At 37.5% G+C, this 21,399-nt stretch overlaps 1 protein-coding gene across 14 annotated transcripts in view; it reads left to right on the top strand.

The window, feature by feature from the left end:
* Nucleotides 1-21,399, top strand: part of plch2a (phospholipase C, eta 2a) — a 145,007-nt gene that overhangs the window by 118,212 nt on the left and 5,396 nt on the right. For 8 of the 14 annotated variants that reach the window (XM_077579823.1, XM_077579813.1, XM_077579794.1 and 5 more), the window contains exons 6-22: nucleotides 2,149-2,242; nucleotides 3,085-3,288; nucleotides 4,240-4,360; nucleotides 8,415-8,586; nucleotides 10,267-10,374; nucleotides 11,058-11,210; nucleotides 11,559-11,657; nucleotides 12,422-12,522; nucleotides 13,222-13,310; nucleotides 13,739-13,921; nucleotides 14,161-14,268; nucleotides 14,578-14,702; nucleotides 14,825-14,909; nucleotides 16,201-16,347; nucleotides 16,446-16,525; nucleotides 17,071-17,148; nucleotides 19,555-19,927. In XM_077579823.1, coding sequence (XP_077435949.1) covers nucleotides 2,149-2,242; nucleotides 3,085-3,288; nucleotides 4,240-4,360; nucleotides 8,415-8,586; nucleotides 10,267-10,374; nucleotides 11,058-11,210; nucleotides 11,559-11,657; nucleotides 12,422-12,522; nucleotides 13,222-13,310; nucleotides 13,739-13,921; nucleotides 14,161-14,268; nucleotides 14,578-14,702; nucleotides 14,825-14,909; nucleotides 16,201-16,347; nucleotides 16,446-16,525; nucleotides 17,071-17,148; nucleotides 19,555-19,927 — 2,320 coding nt within the window. Of the gene's footprint in view, nucleotides 1-2,148; nucleotides 2,243-3,084; nucleotides 3,289-4,239; nucleotides 4,361-8,414; nucleotides 8,587-10,266; nucleotides 10,375-11,057; nucleotides 11,211-11,558; nucleotides 11,658-12,421; nucleotides 12,523-13,221; nucleotides 13,311-13,738; nucleotides 13,922-14,160; nucleotides 14,269-14,577; nucleotides 14,703-14,824; nucleotides 14,910-16,200; nucleotides 16,348-16,445; nucleotides 16,526-17,070; nucleotides 17,149-19,554; nucleotides 20,777-21,399 lie in introns of those variants that run through there. The other 6 variants (XM_077579839.1, XM_077579847.1, XM_077579892.1 and 3 more) reach the window with 4 other exon arrangements.

Here is a 21,399-nt window from a genome sequence, read left to right as displayed (position 1 = left end):
TTGTGTGGGTAAATGTACAGTAGACAGCAAGAGCTCCTAAATAAGGGAAATTTCCAGTGCCCTTGCCACCCTTGAGGTGAATTTGTCAAGCTTTTTCTCTTCTCTAATACCACTGCACTGAAAAAGAAAAATGAATTAATAAGCGTGACTTCAAGTTGTTCGTTAAACAGCCAGTGTGCGCTCCTTCCTCCAATTAGCACACTGGCAGGGCTTTTTAAAGATGCAGAGTCATTTTTAAGGGAGAATGCTCTGTTAGCAAGATGCCAAACTCTCCTATGTTTGAGGATATCTTATTCTCACCATATGATCATGAGATGGCGCTTGGTATTTGTGAATAATTGATGCCATTTTCTGAAGTCATTTTGTATTTATAGGATATATATTTGCCTCCATTTGTATGTTTAAGCCATTTCCGACTATCTGTCATAAAAAGAGAAGCAACGATCATGGTTGACTATTCAGTGTTTGTCCACCTCACATAATGTTGATTGTACAACTGACTGACTGAATTTTAGTGTTCCTAAGTTTTATTCTCAGTGATACCAGGAAATCCATACTTGTCAAAAAGTTGTGGCATAGAACAATGAGAAACACAGAAATATTGGTCAGAAAGATGTTATACAAAACATAGATTTCATATCTTCAGACTTGTACCTTATATGCCTTTAACTCATTCACTGCCATTGACGGCTATTGACGTCAAAAATTTATTTGAACTATTTCTATTAGTTTAACATGTTTGTCCACTTTTGTTAACAAGAGTATGAAAACCTAGACATTTTTTTTATTGTACATTTAGAACAGATATCAAATTTATGATTAATCGTGAGTTAACTATTGAAGTCATGCGATTAATCAGAATTAAAAAATTAGGAGTGTCGGGCAATTAAAATCGTAATTGGTAATTGCAAGACTTCATGAGTTAACTCACAATTAATCACAAATTTTATATCTGTTCTAAATGTACAATAAAACAATTATAGGTTTTTATACTCTTGTTAACAAAAGTGGAAAAAAATGTTAAACTAATTAAAAAATAGTTCAAATGAATTTTTGACGTCTATAACCGTCAATGGCAGTGAATGAGTTAATTTGTGGTTAGAATTTCACGTTTCACCATCCATTTTGTGTGTGTATGTGTTCTGTTTTGCTTGATTCCGTTGTGTAGACACATTAGAATATTTTATATTACTATCAATTTGTAAACAGAATTTCAGTAAAACGCTGCAAACAATGTTCTACTCTGTGGCAGACTGTGCATTTCGGATGTAGGCAAAATCTATCCTCTTTTGCTGTTCTTGTTGGTAGTCAGAGCTAGCTAGGTAGCTGTTGCCAGTCTGGAATTGGCGAAAAAACCCTTGACCGGCGTTAAACAAGCCAACTAGCTACAGACGTTGTCCAATATATCCTCACGTTTTTGTGTGTGGTTTTTTTTTCTGACTACTTTGGAAATTACTTTTTACTCGTGCTCGTCAGGTTTACCATCACAGCTCAGTCTGAGATCTGATTAGTTCAGAGTGCTAAGAAAAAAAAGAGCCATCAGTTTCTATTTGGCAATGGCCAGCAATCCTGAGTCTGAAGGTCCTGTGAAACCTTCATTAATATGGCAATACACAGAAGCTGAAAGTTGATTGGACAAAAAAACAAACAAACTCACAAACGACTGGAAGCTGCATAGCCAAGACAAATGCAATGGAATAAAGACTGTTGGAAATAAATGAATGCAATGGCATCTAAGTTTAAAATGTAGTTCAGTACTTTTGATAGTGTTTTAGGCCAGCAGAGAAATCTTTGAAGGTCTTCAGTGCACGTCACATAACCTGATTGTATGCTTGTGTTCTATTATATATCTTAATTCCAATATAGTTGAACTGATATCCTACCACGCTACTATCCTGTGCACTTCCCAAGCAGAACCTGTCTTGTGAAGATGGTGACTGACCTAGAATTGCCCGACCCCCTTTAAAATAATCAATACACATGGCCATTTCATGCTCCACAGCAGAGAAATTTGGATCATTCGCAGAGGGACAGTCATGTGTACAACTTGTTTCACGCACAAAAATGATCATTTTCCTTTAAATAGTGCATCATTATGGTACTACATCCATGCAGATGCATTTTTTACATGGATTCTGTACTTTACAGATGATCAAAGTCAGCAAAGACCATTGTCTGGAGATTATCAACAAATTTGAGCCGTGTTCCGAGAACCAGAAGCAAGCAGTTTTGGGAATTGATGGTAAGAATACTGGACTTTTGTTCTTATATTTAGGCATTTTGGAAGATTTTGCAAACAATTCCCTCATCTTTTCATAAAATCCAGCAGGATTGTTACTTTCTCAAACCCTCCCAACTCTTTTTAGACGATTATGGTTTATAGAGATAATATTTTTTTTTCCAAAAAGACAAATTAATAAATCTACATACGGTAATCTAAAAATCCCAAAAATTCAATATTCTGTGAATCAAAATGCATGCATGTTCATATACAGTATGTTCTTTTTTGTTTTTAATAGTTAATCATTTAATAACATGTAATATTAATTTTCCAACTTTGTACTGGTTTTACCCCCTTCAGTTCTTCACCCTAATGCTTCAAATAATTGGCATTATTTAACATGTTGCACTTGGACAACCAAAACAGGAACATTTGCAATAGAAATCTGACAACAAGGATTTCTACTGTAGCATATTAATGTTTTCTTTATTCGTATTTGCTTTTCAGCATAAAACAAACAAACATTTGATTCAGCTAACCAGGTGTGTCTGAGACAGAAAAATCTGTACATTATCCTCAGGGGAGGCATAATGCTGTACATTAGCTCTCCCTCATACTGTAGAGTAGCCAATAACTCTTAAAGAAGTGTTATTTGAGTGTTGAACGATTTTTGTTTTAATATCTATAAACCATAACATAAAGTCACACATTATTTTAAAAACCTTTCCGATAAATATTGATGAGAGTAAATCCATAACTCCATCTTATTATTTGTTGGATTACTTGACTGTATGTGAGAAAAGGTGCCTGAAAACAAAATGTGGATCAACTTGGTGCTTAACAGCACTTTAATCCTCTTTCAGGCTTTACAAATTACATGCGCAGCCCTGCAGGGGATATCTTCAACCCGGATCACTACGGTGTTAACCAGGACATGAGCCAGCCGCTGTGCAACTACTTCATCGCCTCCTCACACAACACCTACCTGATGGGAGACCAGCTCATGTCCCAGTCCAGAGTGGACATGTATGCCTGGGTGCTTCAGGCCGGCTGCCGCTGTGTTGAGGGTATTTGATTCTTCCTGGCCTTACTTGTACTCTTGGAGGACAGTTGACACAATAATAAAGGCATTAACAATCACATGTATACAATAACTTGTATTAGTTTTGAAGTTACAGGACAGGTGCAGTAAGACATTATACTCCGATGGGTTAAGATCATTCTGAAGAATTAATTGAAACAGTGGAGTTATTTTCAATATGAAATTATGTCTAATGTTCCACTTACTTGTTTTTGATATTATAAAACTGTACTAATAATATGATTTTAACTGTAACCTTTGCTCATCATCCTATTTACAGCTACAGTTACAATTATCAAACTTTGACACTCACTATTTGGATTTATGATAAAGAGGATGATAAATATGTGGCGTTGTGAACCTTTCATTTCCTAGCTCTGATATCTGATTAATTTCATGTTATTTCAAGGAAAAATGCTATACTTTGATAAAATGGGGGATAATTATATTTTTTAAATCAGTCTGTAATCTTATTTTTTCTTTTTCTTTCTGCCAAATATGTTTGGCCTGAAAAAACATTGATTGGAAACTAGGAAAAAAAATATTTACAAACCATTCTAATAGCAAACTAGGCAAGCTGTATATTCTAGCCATGTTATAGTCAAGGCTCTGAAGGTGTCAACATTGACATAAAGTAGTGTGTCGTTTGTGGCCTTCATCTTCCTTGGGTACAATGTGATGCCAATGATGAAGGGGAACACTAAAAAAAATAGACCAAAACAATTGACATTGGCGCTAAAGTAATTGGCTTTTATATGGATGATGCTCGAAACTGCGGTCGGACAAGGTTACTTGGAGCAAAGGATATTTAGGACTGGATGAAGTCTGACCACTTGTCAAATTGATGCAATATTAGCTCATGCTTTGGTTTTGTAATGGGCTATTCATGCATTTGAAAGAGAAGTGCTGCTGATTGTCACGTCTCTCTTGTGCACAGTGGACTGCTGGGATGGTCAGGATGGCGAGCCGATTGTTCATCACGGCTACACTCTTACCTCCAAGATCCTCTTTAAAGACGTTATTGAAACCATCAACAAATATGCCTTTGTCAAGAATGAGTACGTTATAACACACACAACCACTCCACTGTTGCTACTTTCAACCTGCCATAGTGTATAATCATATACAAATATATCGTTAAAAAATTCCAGAAAAAATATGTCAAACATGACACAACTCATAAGAAATGTGGGAAATTTGGTAAACAAATCCAGCTGCATACAGTAATATGATACTCAATATTGAGTGTTGATTTGACAGGTTGTAGGATGGTAACTTGGGAAAGAAAGATGTTCTTGCTTTCACAGTCATTGAATTATATATTTTTGGGGGATACAGTATATAATATTATTAGTGTATTAGCATTTTAGTGCAATATGTCATTTTCTGGTAGCACATGAATGGGAATATTTGTAATAAGAATAATAGTCCATGTCTAATCAAACAATATACAAAGAAAATATCGTTATTGGTTCCTAAAATCTGTGGTACTGTGTAACATAACATTAAGATGCACAGACATATGTATCAGTAATAAAATATTGTATATATATTTTTTTACAATTGGCCATCAAGAAGTTTTAGCACCAATCACATGAAATGTATTATTATTAGCCCCCATCTGGAACTTGCTTTCATTCTCAGTCCAGTACTCTGTGACATTCAGTGTTAAACAAATGTAGTCCACCACCTGTTAGGAAAACAAGAATATTTTAGAATTCTTTCCCCCCAAAAATCTAAATGGTAGAGGTCAGCCTAGCATTTTTGGCATGAATGAGAAATTTCCAACTGAAGTAAAGGCTTACGCTTCTCTGAGAAGTTTGAAATCAATCAAGAATCATAGAATTCAACGACATCTTTTTCTGTCCTGGAATGCAATTAATTAACCATAATGTGTCATCTCAATCCATTCCTCAGTAGCTCAGTCTGTCTGTCTTCTTTGGACTTTGAGGATACAGGTTCAAGTCTCACTACAGACGAGAATACATTTTTTAAAATGGCAACAAGTTGTTGGAGTGATGCTGGTGTGCTAGCTGGCTACTGTGGAAGTGCCCTTGAGCAAGGCACAGTCCTCGCCACCCCAGCTCAAGTGGTGCAGGACTCTATGCTACTCTCTTTACTTTCTTTCTTCTAAGTGTGGTGTGCACCGGAAAGTATAGAGCACAGTGTGAGCTAAATTTTCCTTTGAGGGGCTATAATGAGTGTAATAAATAAATGTCATTGCAATTCTATAATGATCATCCTTTTCTGGGTCATGTTTGAGCTGGAGCCAGTCGTTACTGCCACTGCCACTACTCGTACTACTATTACTATTATCCAATCCACAATAAAACATTTTAAATTAATAAAGTTATGCACAAAGCAGTAAAATCAGCAGTTAACTAAAAGCCGGACGATAAAAGTGAGTTTTTAGAAGCAATTTACGGATAGATAATGATGCTGTCTGTCTAAGGTCACCAAGTAGAGATTTCCACAGATGCTGAGTTTAAACCGCAAATGCTCCATTAGCTTTCAAGACTCGACTGGGTTTATGGACCAACTAAAGCTCCAAATGACGTTCTTAAAATCTATTCTAAAATTCACAGCTAGCCAGTGAAGGGCAGCAAGGACTGCCGTGATGTGTTAATGTCATTTTGTGGAGGTTGAAAGTCTAGCAGAAGCATTTGTCGCTGTATTGTAGGTGCCAAATGTTCTTTCTGCTGATGCCAAAATTTGCTGTATTGCAGGTTAACTTTTATTATGGTAAATGACTTTGTTGTTGATGATGAACATTGTGTTTTTTTTTCTGTATTCATGACTAACTGCATCCTTGATTGCAGTGCACATAGAGACAGACATGCATTCACACTCACATTCACGACACTAAGTGTGAACTGAACACAGGTTGTCGGCAGAGAAGTCAGGTAAACGAGCAGCTACTATAGTTTATATAACAATTACAGTGGTAATTCTATTTTAGCGTTAAAAAATATTTTTGTTTCAGAGCTTCTTCATATTGGCTTGTTAACAATACAGAAACATGAAATTTAGCATAAACCGCACTTGGTGGTTTAATAAATCTGTTTAAAGCTATATATTTTCAGAATTTCAGTTTTTGTGGTACAAATGCAGCCAATAAAACCATATATCTGTCTTTTGGAAAGTGTGACGGTGGCATGTGTGCTTTTAACACGTTATAGCATCATTAGTCCCTCGTGCGTGTGTAGTTTGTTAGGTTGTTGCTGTGAAGGTTGCGGCTCATGAATGACATAACTTTCACACTTTTACCCGTCATGCCACACAAGTGTCCATGTTTTGCGTCACTTTGATTCCATCTGTATGCGTCCATCTGTACCTATCAAAACCTTGAGGTGCAGCCATGTCTTCTCACACGTGAACAAGTATGTGTGCAAGGAGAGAGTCCCCCACCCCCACTTTCTTTTTTACAAGATGGCTGCATCAGAAGGTGATAATCCCATTGACATGCACACAGTCTGGAGGATGTGCAAAAAAGTTCTATTTTTAGAGCGAAAGGCAGAGAAATACTCCATTTGCTGAGATTTACATCCTCTTGTATTTTGAAAAACATAATCAGGAGCACCCTGTTCTATGGTGGACCAAAATGCCTAAATTCAAGATAAATGAATAAATAAATAAAGGTGAGAATAAAAACAGATATAAAAATATAATTGAAAAAATAATTACAAAGAAATAAATACAAAAATAAACATAGAAATAGATTTAAATATCAATCAATAAATAAATTCATATCTTCATATCCCCTGATCGAACCACAAGAGGTCAAGGAATAACCCCATTAGGGGAAAAATAAGAAACCTTGAGAAGGGACCGCAAATATGGTAATCCCCCTTCCAGGATGATCAGGCTGCAATAGATGCCGAATGGGCAACAATTAACACAGTTTATGATACTAACTAAACAATATTAACTAGAATAGGGCGAAAGTCCATTTAAGAAGGTGAAGCACAGCAAGAAGCACTGTCAGCATGATATCGGTCATGAAATGTTATTCAAATTATTATGCTATTCAACATAATTTTGACTGCCCCCTCAATTGAATAACATTTCATGATGGATTTCATGCTGCTAGCGTCTGCAGCATGAAATAAATAAATATGAGAGCAGAGCATTTTTATTTGTTGATTGCCATTTAATTCTATTTATATATTTATTTTTGCATTTATTTCCACATTTGTTTTTATATTTTTATTATTATAATATTTTGAATTTCGTTTTTTTGTTGTTGTTTTGTTGTTTTTGTTTTCATTTATTTATTTATTTTATTTAATATTTGAATTATATTTTTATATCTGTTTTATTTATTTATTTATTCATTCATTATTTTTAATTTTGGCAGTTTTGGTCCCATGCATTATTATTAGTATTATTCCACCTGAAATCTGTCAAAAGAAGTCAAATATAAGGATTCCTTTAATATGGAAGGGCAATCAGATTTTCTAGTGTCCAATGTCTCTTCAGGGGGTTGACGTGCAAAATTAGAATGAAAAGCTGCCATTTTACGTGTGGATAGGCCACACCACAGCAAGGAATCTATTGTGTGGCACATAGATCATACATTAAAAAGGAACAGACAGACATTTGTCCAGGTAATAAAATAAGCAGAAAAAAAATCAACAACTGTTCTCTCGGCATAATCAAAACCATTTCTACGTACATAATATGTTCTTTCATATTTCGCTCTCTCTTAACTCCTGTTCATGAATAGGTCCAAATAAAATTGAATGATACAATAATACTGTATACAGTATTATTGACTGTTGGCGATTCAAAAGTTAGTTACAGTAGGCGTGGAGGCACAGCGGAGACAACAAGAAATAATATAGCTGCTAAAGCAGACTCCTGACATTTTACTGTCAGGTGCTTTGCTATTCAGTTCTCGCAGTGGCGCAATGCTACTTGTCACTTCCTATCATATTTCAACTATCAGTGCATATCAAACCCCCAAAATGGATGATAGATTTCTACATCATATCAACCTTGTGGACCCAGGTGCACAACATTCCAAACAAATGACCGTATTATGTGTGTCCTCGCCAGCATTTCATAATAATAACGTCAATCTCCTGTGTGTCATTTTCTTCCTTCGACCAGTTTCCCAGTCATCCTGTCCATAGAGAACCACTGCAGTGTCCCTCAACAAAAAAAGATGGCCCAGTACCTCATTGATATTCTGGGGGACAAACTCGATGTTTCCAACATCAAAGCGGAAGAGTCTGGATGGCTACCCTCACCAGAAAAGCTTAAGGGAAAGATCCTTGTTAAAGTAAGTCGAGTCTGTTGGTGAAGTGTAACGCACCTCAACCTGAAAGTGTCAGAACTTGCTGTTTCAACCTACACTTCAAAGGTCGGGGATTCTGAGCAGTGAAGTTGGTCAAATTGGTCAAGTTTGTGAAGAGTCAATTCACTTGATGTCGAACTAATAAAAATAAAAAAAAATTCTGTGTACAGTTAATTGCAATATGAATCGATAATTTTAGTGAGAGCAATTTACTGTTTGCACATCATACATCCAAGCCTTCAGCAAATTTGTGTGAACAACACTTTATAAATAGTATCTTCAGTGCCTGACAAAATCTTCGTATGTATGTTCTTAGTTCATTTTGATGCTGAAAACCAACCCTGATAGTTGTAGTAAAAGTCAAAATACTTTGCTATTCTACTCTACTAAAGTAGAAATTTTCAGGTATCTGTACTTAATTTTTCTGACAACTTTTTACTTTTACTCCTTATTTCATCAAAAAATAATCTTGCCACTTGAATTTGATTTATTGAGAGCTTAGGGTCTAACTGTGTCAGGAGGGGAAAAAACAGGGACAGTAGTGACATGGAGAAATGGGAACGAGGGAGCATTAAGTAAAACGACAACAGATTCTTTATTGTAGAGTCTTTGTTGCATGACTGATTTTTATTCCATGTACAGCACTTTGTATGCAGCGATGGTTGTTTTAAAGTGCTTTATAAATAAACTTGAGTTAAGTCATTTAAGAGAATGTTTTGGTGTAGTCACCTCCAAGAGTGATTCTTGGTAAATGTGTTGTCTTGTCAGACATTAAGAGCATTATCCTGACGTCCAAATAGTCTCATAGCCAAACACATACAAGCTGCACATATAACGCATAATAGCCAATTTAGGATTTGTTTTTTGTTTAGTTTTTTTTGTTTCTGAGCTCAAGCAAGGCTATGGTAACATTCAAAGCTAATGCTAGCTGTAATACAAAAGCATGCAACATGTAACACATCAAACTTCATTAAGTTAATTTCAATCAATTGATGTCTTTTCGGTTTAATTTAATTTAAAAGTTCCACATAATGGCAGTAGCATTTGTCAATGTAAATCTTAAATAATAGATCCAAAGCTCTTTAAAGATCTTGATCGTAAATAACAACTCTCTGCTGACGGGGCACAGATGTAACGTGTTGAAGTTAATGAAGCTGCTCTGCCACCAAATGCTTGGCAGTCAAGAGAAGACTCAGTGCCAATACGTGGCATGAAATAAATGTCTCAACCCACTGCTGCACCAGAACCACTACTTGTGTGTCCAGTCAGCAGTATTATACAGTAGTAATGGTATCAGTGTGAGAGCATTTGGGAAAATTCCCCAAATTTGGTGATGAGGCTGCAGTATCAAAGTTCTCCTCAGCATGCATCATAAAGTTTTTCCGAGAAATGCTACTTCCGTACATCAAGCACATACTGTGCATTATTGAAATCCACACAAAGAAATCCAAAGGGGGGAAGCATGAGGATGTTGAGGATGGCCTCCTAAAAACAACCAAGAAGTGATATTCTCTATTCTTGGGGTTAGTTTTTTTTTTTTCGATTTTTCTTTTCACTGACCAGATGCTGATTTGTATTTACTGCAGTAACAAAAATGGCACTTGGCAAGGATACTATTACTTTGTTCTCGTTACTATTTTCTAAATATCACATTTTCTCGATCAGGGTAAAAAGTTGCCTCCAAACATCGATGAAAACGCAGAGGAGGGTGACGTGTCGGACGAAGACAGTGCAGATGAGATGGAGGATGACTGCAAGCTGATGAATGGAGACGTATGTTTGCCTGATGCCTTTTTTTCATTTCTTGGTTTAATAGAGGGAGGTTGAGACACTGGAATTTAAACTTTGTCTGGTTCCGCTTCAATGGTACTTGCTTTTATGAATATGGAAGGTGCAAATGTTCATCTCATGTGTATTACGGTGCATTAATTTTGCTGAAGGTGAAAAACATTTTGAAACCCCTTTTGTTCATTCACTGCTAATGCAATATTTATTAGGTAACAATGAGTTGAATACATTCATTAATGCTACAAACGGACCCACCCTGTTTACTTGAAACACATGCAGTACAGTATGGCTCAACATTTGAATCAGTTGGTTTATAGATCAACTCTGCCATCATGTGGCTGCAATCAGCATGGGCATATTTTGGGAAGGTTAGTCAGTCACTGTTGGATTTGAATTAGAATTGAAGTCTGTTATCAATATAATGAACTGTATATATTTATCTGTCTATAGCGCACAACAAGAACTGCATTTTAACCACTTGAACATGTCTGAATCTGTTACTAGTCATCTGTGCATGTTTTAAGCACCTTCATCTATGTTGAATCCAGGAACAATTCTATTATAATTTCTATATAAGCATAGCTACCCCATTAAGCGCTCTAACAGTTGTTTCCTATTTTTCATCACTGCTTTTTTTGTTTCATTCGGTGTCTTCACTTCTCCTGCAGATGTCTGCCAACAGGAAGCAAGTGGAGAACATGGCTAAAAAAAAGCTGGACAACCTGATGAAGGAGTCCAAGATTCGAGACAGAGAAGACCCAGACAGTTTCACCATCGCTGCACTTCCACCGACTGGGCCTTTAGATCAAAATGACCCGAAGGTATGTCTGATGAAAATAATATCTCGTTTTACGGCAGATGGTAATATTGAGGCTAAATTAGAATTACACAACATAGATAAACAATCAACAACAATGTACTAAAACAATGCAATTCATTAATAAATAAACAATTTTTAACCAAGCATAAAATGATGTGTATTATTACTTTGCAAATAAAGACATTAAATTACCGTAAGACATGCTTATCAGTTAATGCATGTTGGAGCTTTATTAAGTAATTAACAGTTAACTCATCATTCATGAAATTACACCTCTCAGAAAGTAGCACTGATGAATGTCAAACTAAAGCCATGTTAAAAAATGTGAGTCACTCCCTTCTTCTGACAGGCCAAAGGGCATGACGGATCAGTGGCATCTGACGAGGCTAGCAGCAGCAGCAATAAGCGCACTGGCCACTCCTTCATGGGCAGCTTCTCAAAACGCAAGGTTTGCTTTTTGTCTGTTCCAGTGTTTGTCTCATGGTGTTTGTTCTTCCCTCACAAAGGAACCAAACATGAAGACATGAAGCATTTTGGAAGATTTAAAGTGACACCTGTGTGGTCTTTGTAATGAGAAATCCTTTTCAAACACTATGTTTGAAAAAGAATGTGAGGATACCAGGAGGAATCAACAACATCTAATTATGTCTCTCAAGTCACATATGTGCCTAACTGAAACTCTTTGGCATATAAAAAAAAGATGTCTGATACTTACACTAAATAAACTACTCAACAATAGACAAGGCTATGATCTGACAAAATTAAGCTCCGCCCCTCAGTTCAACATAGTTGCTTGGCACCAAGATGCCACTAGATGCACTTTAAAAAGATCTTTCAGCCATTATGTTAATGTAATTTAAGTGTATAATATTTTAAGTTTTCACACATCAAAACATGTTTTCAATTGTTAACGTGTGTTCAAAGATGAATTACTCTTGAGGTGAGTGGTTTGAAGTGCTTATTTTTTGGGGAACGTGGAGCAAAAGCAGTATTTTTCATATTATATATGGCTTTGGCCTTAGCACAAAAACAACAAATAGTTGAACTTTTCAGCAAATAACAAAGAATAGGTTCCGCCCGCTTTCCCTAAAAGTCTGCAACTAGGCAAAAGCCAAAACGCAAAATATGAGGGGCTTCACTGTACCAAATGTTTACTATGGATGAGTTGAAGGAAGACATTCCATAGTCTGTGCTGTCATGTTCCCACAACAGAAAAAAGTAACAAAGCTGAAGAAGACCTCAAGCTTGGAAGACACAGATACGGACCAAGAAAGCTCTAGCAGTGCATCACGAGCACCCCTACATCACAACAAGTAAGGCGCGCACGCACGCTCACACACACACATGCACACACAGGTTTGTTTCACTATCTTTGTGGGGCCAACTCATTGACTTAATGCATTTTCTAGCCCCTTCCCCTAACCCTAACCATAAAAATGATTGCCTACCCCTAACCTCAACCATAACCCAATTCAAACCTAAACTCTAAAACCAAGTCTTGATCCTCAAAAAAGGTCTGAACTTATGGGGACCACCAAATTGTCTCCACAATTTCAAGTCAGTCCCTACAATGGTAGTTAAACCTGGAAAAACACAGGTGTATGGGCCCCACAATGTAGCAAAGACAAAAGCACACACACACTGAGACAAAAACATGAATTATTATTCAGTGACACAGCATATGCACTCTCTCAATATCGCTGGGGAATTTTGGGGATGTTGTTTCTTCAAAACGGTTACATAATCGTTTTACATACTCCTTGTTTCACATTCTGCCTTATAAATCCACAATATTTCAATCAATCAATCAAAGATCTCAAACCCAGTAAGTAATGATGAACGACTGACAAAGTAATAAATATACCACACAAATATACTTTCAAATGTAGGGAGTCGCAACAGGTTTTGCCAAAATGACATAAGATATTGTTCCTACGTTGTAGAAAAGCGTATACCTAACATGATTAAAAAATGTCTGATTTATCATTTATGTCCAATTTCTAACCCTCTAGAAAGAAGAAAACCATGAAGTTATCCAGAGCCCTGTCTGACCTGGTCAAATACACATGCTCTGTGGGCCTCTATGATATTGAAGCACAAGGTGTGTTCATTACTTTTGCTCATACACTCAGACTACTGGTTCGACTCAGACAATTCCAGGTGTTTGATTGACCTATATTAAACCAATCAAATATCACGTCATTTAACATAATGCAGTAAACAATGCTTCCGAGACAGAATCTTAATTGAATCATTAAAAAATATGAAAAAGAAAAACAACACTATTTGGCCTTCAAACATTTTTGTTAAGAAAACATGTTATATAGTATAGTATACTCTGCTACAGTATATAGTAGTACTGTAGTAGTCGGAACGCAATACTATACTATTCTACAGTGGCCAGAAGATTTTGGGGGGGGGGGTGAAAAAATGCTGCAAGCAATAGTATTTAATGAATCGCTGCTTATAACTGGACAATCTTCCTAAATAGCTTTTTTGTTTACGTGTTTGTTGTGTCATCAATGGTAGCCAACTGCAGCTGGCAGGTTTCGTCCCTGAGTGAAACTAAAGCCCATCAGGTGATGCAGCAGAAAGCCAGCTCCTTCAACCACTTTAACCAGCGGCAGCTCGCACGCATCTACCCCTCGTCTTATCGTGTGGACTCTTCAAACTTCAACCCTCAGCCCTTCTGGAACGCAGGCTGCCAACTTGGTATGCTCTTTTAATGTCATTTTTCAGATTTTTAGTCACACTTCTCACAATTAAATATTACACCTCACGTCTGTGATGAGATTCATCATTGGGCTGTACAGGTATACAACCAATGAAAGTGTTACCATCAACAACTTCAACAATCAGATTACTGTATTCAAAAGTTAAAGGCATGTTATGGTCATTACACATTGTGGAGTATCCCGATAAGAACAGTAATTGAATCATTTGAATTACAGTTGCACTCAACTACCAGTCCGAGGGTCGAGTCCTTCAGCTCAACAGAGCCAAGTTTTACAGCAATGGCAACTGTGGCTTCATCCTCAAGCCCAGATGCATGTGTGAAGGTGAGCATGCATACATTGGAATATTTTATATGTTAGTATTTTTTTCATAGTGTAGTTGGGGGTGGGAGGAGAGTCAGCAAAAGAGACTATGAACATACATATGTTCATTTTCATATGCACAATTGCCTGTATTGAACCGGACCTCTGCATTTAATCTTTTGCGATAGTAGACGCAGAAAGCAAAAAACAGCATTACAGATTCAATGAAGTAGAGTTGATGGGATCAAGGTAGCATTAGTGAAAATTGCTTTCTCAGCAAAGAGGATAAATATTTATATAGTTTTTTTTTTTTTTTTACATACATTTCAGGTGCCTTTAATCCAAATTCGGAAGATCCACTGCCAGGTCAGATGAAGAAACAACTGGTGCTGAAGATCATCAGTGGACAGCAGCTGCCCAAACCCAAAGACTCTATGTTGGGGGACAGAGGAGAGGTAGAGATATTTTGATACATAAGTTTACATTAAGCTTGCATCAGTAGTGGGGTGGCATTCAGTGAATTAGGGAATACACTGAAATGACATAATTATTATATTATGTTCCTGTCTCATGTCAGATCATTGATCCCTTTGTGGAAGTAGAGATCATTGGCCTTCCCGTGGACTGCGCTAAGGAGCAAACTCGAGTGGTGGATGATAATGGTGAGTTTAGGGCACGGGTCTGCTTGCGGCTCTAAAACCACATCTCTTTAGTCCCTCTCATGTGGCTCCCTGTAAATCTCTATTTAAAAAAAAATGTTTAAACGTAGAATTGTTTTTTTTTTTTTACACACATTTGTTTTATTTTTTTAGATAATATATTCTAATATAATATAATATATTTTTTAGATAACATATTCTTTAAATAAATAATTAATAAATTATGTAGATTTTTTTTTTAAAGTTAAATATTCAAAAAATGTCAGAGGCCATATTTGTAAGTTGTCAGAAAGAGATGAAAGGTAGATGAAATTTTTTAAAAAGTTTAAAAATATATATATATATAAACAAACAAGTTGGAGAGGAAAAGCAGAGAATTAATATGTAATGTATACAAAATTGCCCAAAAAGTCAGAACATTTATTTTTTTTAAAAGGCAGAAAAAATTCAAAAATGATCTATAAAATGTCCAATAACAAGAAGAAATCCCAAAAATTGCCATTAAATGTCCCCAAAATTGCCAAAAAGGTGATATAAAAAAGAATAATAAAAAAGGCAGAAACAAATGTAAAAAAAAAAGTCAAAAAATGTTAAAAAAAAAGAAGAGGCAGAAAATGACCATAATGTGTTTTTAAAATTGTCAAACATGTCAGAAATTTGACAGAAAGGCAGAAAAGTGTAAGAATGTATGAAAAACTAAGTAAATTTTTTATTTATTTTTACCCCCCCCCCCCCCCCAAAAAAAAAAAATCAAAAAAACGGAAGATGAACATTAGAAGAAAATGAATCTCTAGGTATTAGATGTTGCATATTTTCTGTTGTAGTTGTTGTTTATTTGGCCTAAAATGGCTTTAAAGACAGTAAAGATTGCTGGCCAGCAAAAAAAAATAGCCGGCCAGACTACTGCAAAATAACACATCCAGCAAAAGTTCACTCTTGGCTAAGTAAGATGCCACATTTTTGTTCTGATGTTTGCTCACTGAATCCTAAGAGACAATTGAAACCTAGTAGAAATCATAATTTATATTATTGTCCAGGATCACGTTAAAAGTACATCGTTGGGCTGCTTTGTATGGCTTCTGATGTATTATTGATGAGTTGACTCACCTGCGTCTGCACACAAAAACGCACACCCTGAATAATTGATCACTGCTGTGCTGTGTTCCACTCTACGATATTCTCCTGACTGTACTTTCCCTGCCCTATATCACTTGTCTCTATTTTTATTATTAACTTTTCATTTCTGACTTTTACTCTCCTGTTGTGTCTTCAACATCCAAAATCTCGCTTGCAGGTTTCAACCCGATGTGGGAGGAAACTCTGGTGTTTACAGTCCACATGCCGGAGTTGACCCTCGTGCGTTTCCTCGTGTGGGATCACGACCCCATTGGTCAAGACTTCATTGGGCAGCGTACCATCGCCTTCAACAGCATGATGCCAGGTGAGACTTACTCAGCACCTGCTTGTATAAATTGTCTTTCTGGGAGTTGACTATTGTTTGTATTGAGAATCTCTCTAAATGACTTTGGTTTGTTGCAGGTTATCGCCATGTGTACTTAGAAGGTATGGAGGAGGCTTCCATCTTTGTTCATGTAGCTGTACATGACATCACTGGTAAGGTAGGTATTGTTGCGAAAGCCATGTAGGTTGCTAAAACTCCCCTCCCCCTAATTAAACAATTGAAAGTTAATAAATGAGGATTTTAAATGTCCCTGTCGGATGACATGGGGACAAGTGAATCGGATCTGATTACCCACCTGAGTTGTATGCTTCATGTACAGATTAAAACTATACAGATGTATTTTGTAAACTACACATAGAAATAAAAGTTGATGTTCACATCTCACTGTTCTGAATGTATTTTCAAGGAGGTTTCGAGCAGGGCCAGTCGGTTTTGTTGTTGGAATTTCAATTTGGAGAAAGAATGTAGCTGTTGCTATAAAACAATTGTTGCTTCCTCTGTTTCAGTGCACTCAGCCGTTTCCAGTCACGTGTAAAACTGTTCTTCATATTGTCCTTGTTTGAACCTTGTCTTTCCAAGAACTTTTGTACTTTTTGTTGTGCTTTATATCTTACTTGGCACCACACCCGTGTTGCATTTCTTTTTCATCTCTTCCCGTCTGATTCTCTCTTTCTCCCCCACTCTGTCTGTGTGTAATTCCAGTGGACCACTCTTTTACCAAACCATTCATTTCGAAGCAGGACATTTTTAGGGACGTTGAAGCTGCCGCTCAAAGCTCAGGTGTAGTGACACCCAGTCGGCACCTTGCATGAGCCCAATTGACACACTCGCCCTGCACATATCCCACTCGTCCGCTTTACATAAGAGCAACTCATGCCTCGCATGAGTTATTGAAGGTTTGACCTATCTGCACTTTCCGTGATCCATCAAGTAGATCCAATGTATTTAACTCAAACATCTAAAGCTGCTTCAGAACAGAAAAGTTCATTCGGAAATCTGGCCAGCTTCCATCTCTTTTTTTTTTTCTCTATCGAATTGGATTATTCCATCATTTTAAATCCATCTGGTATATTAAAACAAATGTTATACCGTATTATTTCAAATGAATAGTCACATTATAGACTTGACTCTTAACTAATCTCACTGTTAGGTCTGACAATTTATTTGGAATAAAGCTTGCATATATAAGGCCCATAAGTTTCCATGTTTCATATAACCTCTAATAAGCTTTGATATTTGTTATACTTATCCAGTTTAATACATTCATTTATGGGGAAAAAAAGCCTATTAACCATATAATAGTTTCTCCTTTTCTTCGTCATACTCAATTTAATTTTACATTCAGGGGAAAAAAGTAGAGAGGAAAAAAACTGTTTCTCACAGTGAAGCTGTCAAATAACAGCATATGGAGTTCTTTTTTCTTTTTGTTTTTCTTTCTCGGTTAGAAGGCTTACTTGACCTTTCCTTTTTAAAGGGCACCTGTAATGCTCCTAACACTGGCACTTACATAAGTTCTGGACTTAAAAATTAGGTCTGCAGTAAGAATTTACTCAAAAAGACTCAGTTGTGGTTTTACGTTAGGTCACAGATTTTGAACCGACCACTTTTGCATAAAAAAATGCATTAACTTGAACTTGACGTCAATGCCGCCCGATTGTGATTATTTCCTTGGTTGTTAGTGTTATTTTCTTGTGAAAGTTGAAGAATTGAGCAAAACAAAAGAAAATGCAAGTACGAAGCAAGCTTAATGCAACTTATCGGTTAGTGTATCGTGGGTTGGCGTTGTATCATGGGTACATCCAAGGGCACAACTTTTGTGTTCCGGCTGGAGTCTTTCTTTTCTTGACGCTTGGGATGTTGTAGCGATATTGCAGAAGAAAAAAGGGCAGTTATCTTTTTTTTTTTTTTACAGATTAGCTGAAAATTGATTGAAATAATTGCAAATGAATGCCAATTTCATTTTCCTGAGCAACAAATGCAGTTTTGAGTTGAAAAATGAACCAGCTTGCATACATAGACCCTTTAAGGTCAACTCCAAAAATACCTGAGTCATCATTTGCATACTGTAGGTGTTTCCACCAGGTAAAGTTATATAAATTGAAAGAACCTTACTCTTTCGATTCAGATCATTTAGGTCACTTAGTTCTTTCTTATAAGACTTGTTTTCTTCCCTGTTGTTTGTTCATCACTGTTACTGTCACCTCAGTGTCAACACATGGACTACTTGGATCTACTTCCCACATGATTTTAAAGTTCAATTGCATCAGTGTTTACTTTGGAATGATTTTGTTTAATATTGGACGCCAGCATACCTTCACAGTCATCACATTGTCCCAATGTTATCGAGAGTCTTGTCATTGTTATTTTTTAAGCTTATTGTGCATCTAGTAGGCCCAGGAAACATCCACACATTTAAAATTCAAGGGCATTGTACTGAATTACTGTGCAATATTAGCAACTGAAGTATTAATTTGGAGGGAAAAAAAAGTGTTCAATGCTTTGCTTTATATACAAACTTGATAGAATTGTTATATTGTACATGGGCTTTAGAGTAAGATTTGCACCAAATACAATATACAGTGTTTAATGCATTGCTTTAAGTATCCATTGCTCATTAGGTGGATCATCAAAAGGCTGAGAAATTGACAATCATATAGAGCTGTTATGTAAATGTATAATTCTATTAACTCATTCACTCCCAGCTATTTTCACTAAAGCAACCCCTGGATTTTGACAGATTTTGAAAGGCCCACATAATATTGTGTTCTATTGCTATAAAACATGGAAACTACCAAAAGAAAGATTATAGTCTCCTTTTTCATCAGGGAAAAAAAAGAAGTATATTTCTCTGTTTCCGCTTTACTATCTTTTTCAAGCAAATCACTCCCCATTTTTACAGTGTGTTAACTGTTGTTGTGCGTCACTTGTAATTTCATTTCACTGAGAGGAAGCATGTCGTACAATTGAAAGTGAGAAGTTTTGTGTCCCAGGAAAGTACATGTGGATGTTATTGTTTTCAGTTACTCCTTAGATGAGCATGTTTACTCTTTTGTAACACTGTGTGTTATACAATAATGCAGCGTACCGGCGTTATCTGCATTATGGCAGCATTTATTTTTGCCGTATCCTCTTTGACTTGGTAATTCACCATGTGTTTGACAGTTTTATTTGTTGTGCTTTCATCAGGCCAAAGCAGCCAGCGGCATAAAAGGCCTGTTTCACAGAAATCCAAAGCAGTCCTCTCTCGACAGCCATGCTGCTGCACAGCACGGCCGTAAGCAGCCGTTTGGTGCCCACCTCCTGCGGCGCACCGCCAGCGCACCCACCAAAGGCCAGCCCAAAGTCAAGAAGGGCCTCGATGAGGTCACCATTAACACCAAAGACTGCAACTCGGAGGGCACAAGTGAGGACCGAGAGCCTGAGGACAAGGCCTCCGCTTCCTCCTCTCACCAGCCAACACCATCACAACTCCGCAATGGCGATTCACTGGCATCCCGCCAAGCCAAGGGCCAATGGGAACATCCTGGCACTAATGGGACTTTTCACACTGAGGGTAAAGGTAAGAGCCCTCGTTTTGCTCATCGGCGTCCTTTGAGTGAGCCTTTGAAACGGGCCAGCCGACTACGTTTTCACGATCCAGATATGAAGCCGGGGGTTTTTGCGCGAGTCTCGCTTAACAGCTCGAGTCGGGTGGGAATGTCTTCTAACTGTATCACATGTGTGATCGGCTCCAAGGAGAGTCCGGACGCGGAAAGAAAGGGTCGTGTTGAAGAAAGGCAGGAATCAAAGTCCAAATTGTCAGATGACCAGGAAATAAATAATTCTTCAACCGAGAAAATCGTTCAGCCACAGCCTGCAGCTCATTGCCAGCCAAAAGCTTCTCCGCCATGTTCACAGTCCCTTCCCCTCTCTAAGGAGGCCCAATTTCAGTACTCATCTCAGGCTTTCCTACGACCTAAGCCATTCCCCAGATCCAAAGCTAGGCAAATGCTGGCTGCCCAGCACATCCAGTCTCTGCCCGATGCATCGCAGAGGAACGCCCTGTCTTGCAACATCCCCCGTAGACGCTTTCCCAACACTGTCACACCAGTGCAGAGCCTCACACCAGTTTGTCGGTCCTACCTCCGTTGGCATCAGGCGACAGTACCCAAATACGGTACAGTGTGCGGCCCTGGCTTCAAACCATTCGCAAGCGGCGATGGGAATCAGAGACTCTCACTCAGTGATGACAGCAGCAGCTGTGACAGCTTTGGCAGCCTGAGCAGCTTCGACTCACTCCCAGTGCTGCCTCGAAGTTCTGTCCTTGACAGCCGCAAAAGGGCGGTAGGCACGCTTCAGCGGGAGATGAATGCCCTGTTCGCCCAGAAAATGGAAGAGTTGCGTCATAAATCACCCCTCTTCTTCGCTGGTAAGATTTGGGTGAGGCCTAGTGTACAGTTGGATGGTGTGTAGTTGCCCTATACACAGTAGTGTAGAAACTCATTTTTGAGTTCCCAGATCCTCCCAGACCACCTCCTGTGTCTTTGGCAATCGTACTGTAATCATTCTGTTTGCACTCGTATTAAGCAAAAACCTCACATTCCTGTGTCCAAATTGATATTTCATATCCTTTTAGTTCCCTTTAACAATGATCCTCCTCAAGTGTGTCCAAAAAAGTGACTAAATCCCTACTCAACACAAATATTTGATTCAAATATTGTTTGTCTTTGCCCAAAATGTGCAATCTGATACTTCCCACATCTAACAGATAACACAACTGGTAAGTTTCAAATTCATTATGAATAGAGGTCATCTCAGTGCAGCCGTCTGAGTTAAATTTTGCTTTTAGCTTAGTTTTTGTGACCGTATTGTGTTCTGGAAGCTTTTTAGGGAAGTTTGACATGCTTTGGGGTTATACTTTTGCAGGCAACTATCTCTTTTCAATGTTAAATGATTGTTAAATTAATTTCCTTGATGGTCCGTTCAATACCAAATCACCCAGTGGGTTTAACCAAGCAGATTTAGATTTTAATGAAACTTGGTGTGCTTGTT

This window comes from Vanacampus margaritifer, chromosome 1 (assembly GCF_051991255.1).
Source record: "Vanacampus margaritifer isolate UIUO_Vmar chromosome 1, RoL_Vmar_1.0, whole genome shotgun sequence".
Taxonomy (NCBI): Eukaryota; Metazoa; Chordata; class Actinopteri; order Syngnathiformes; family Syngnathidae; genus Vanacampus; species Vanacampus margaritifer.
Note: the sequence above shows the minus strand (reverse complement) of the source record. Positions and strands in the feature narration are given on the sequence as shown.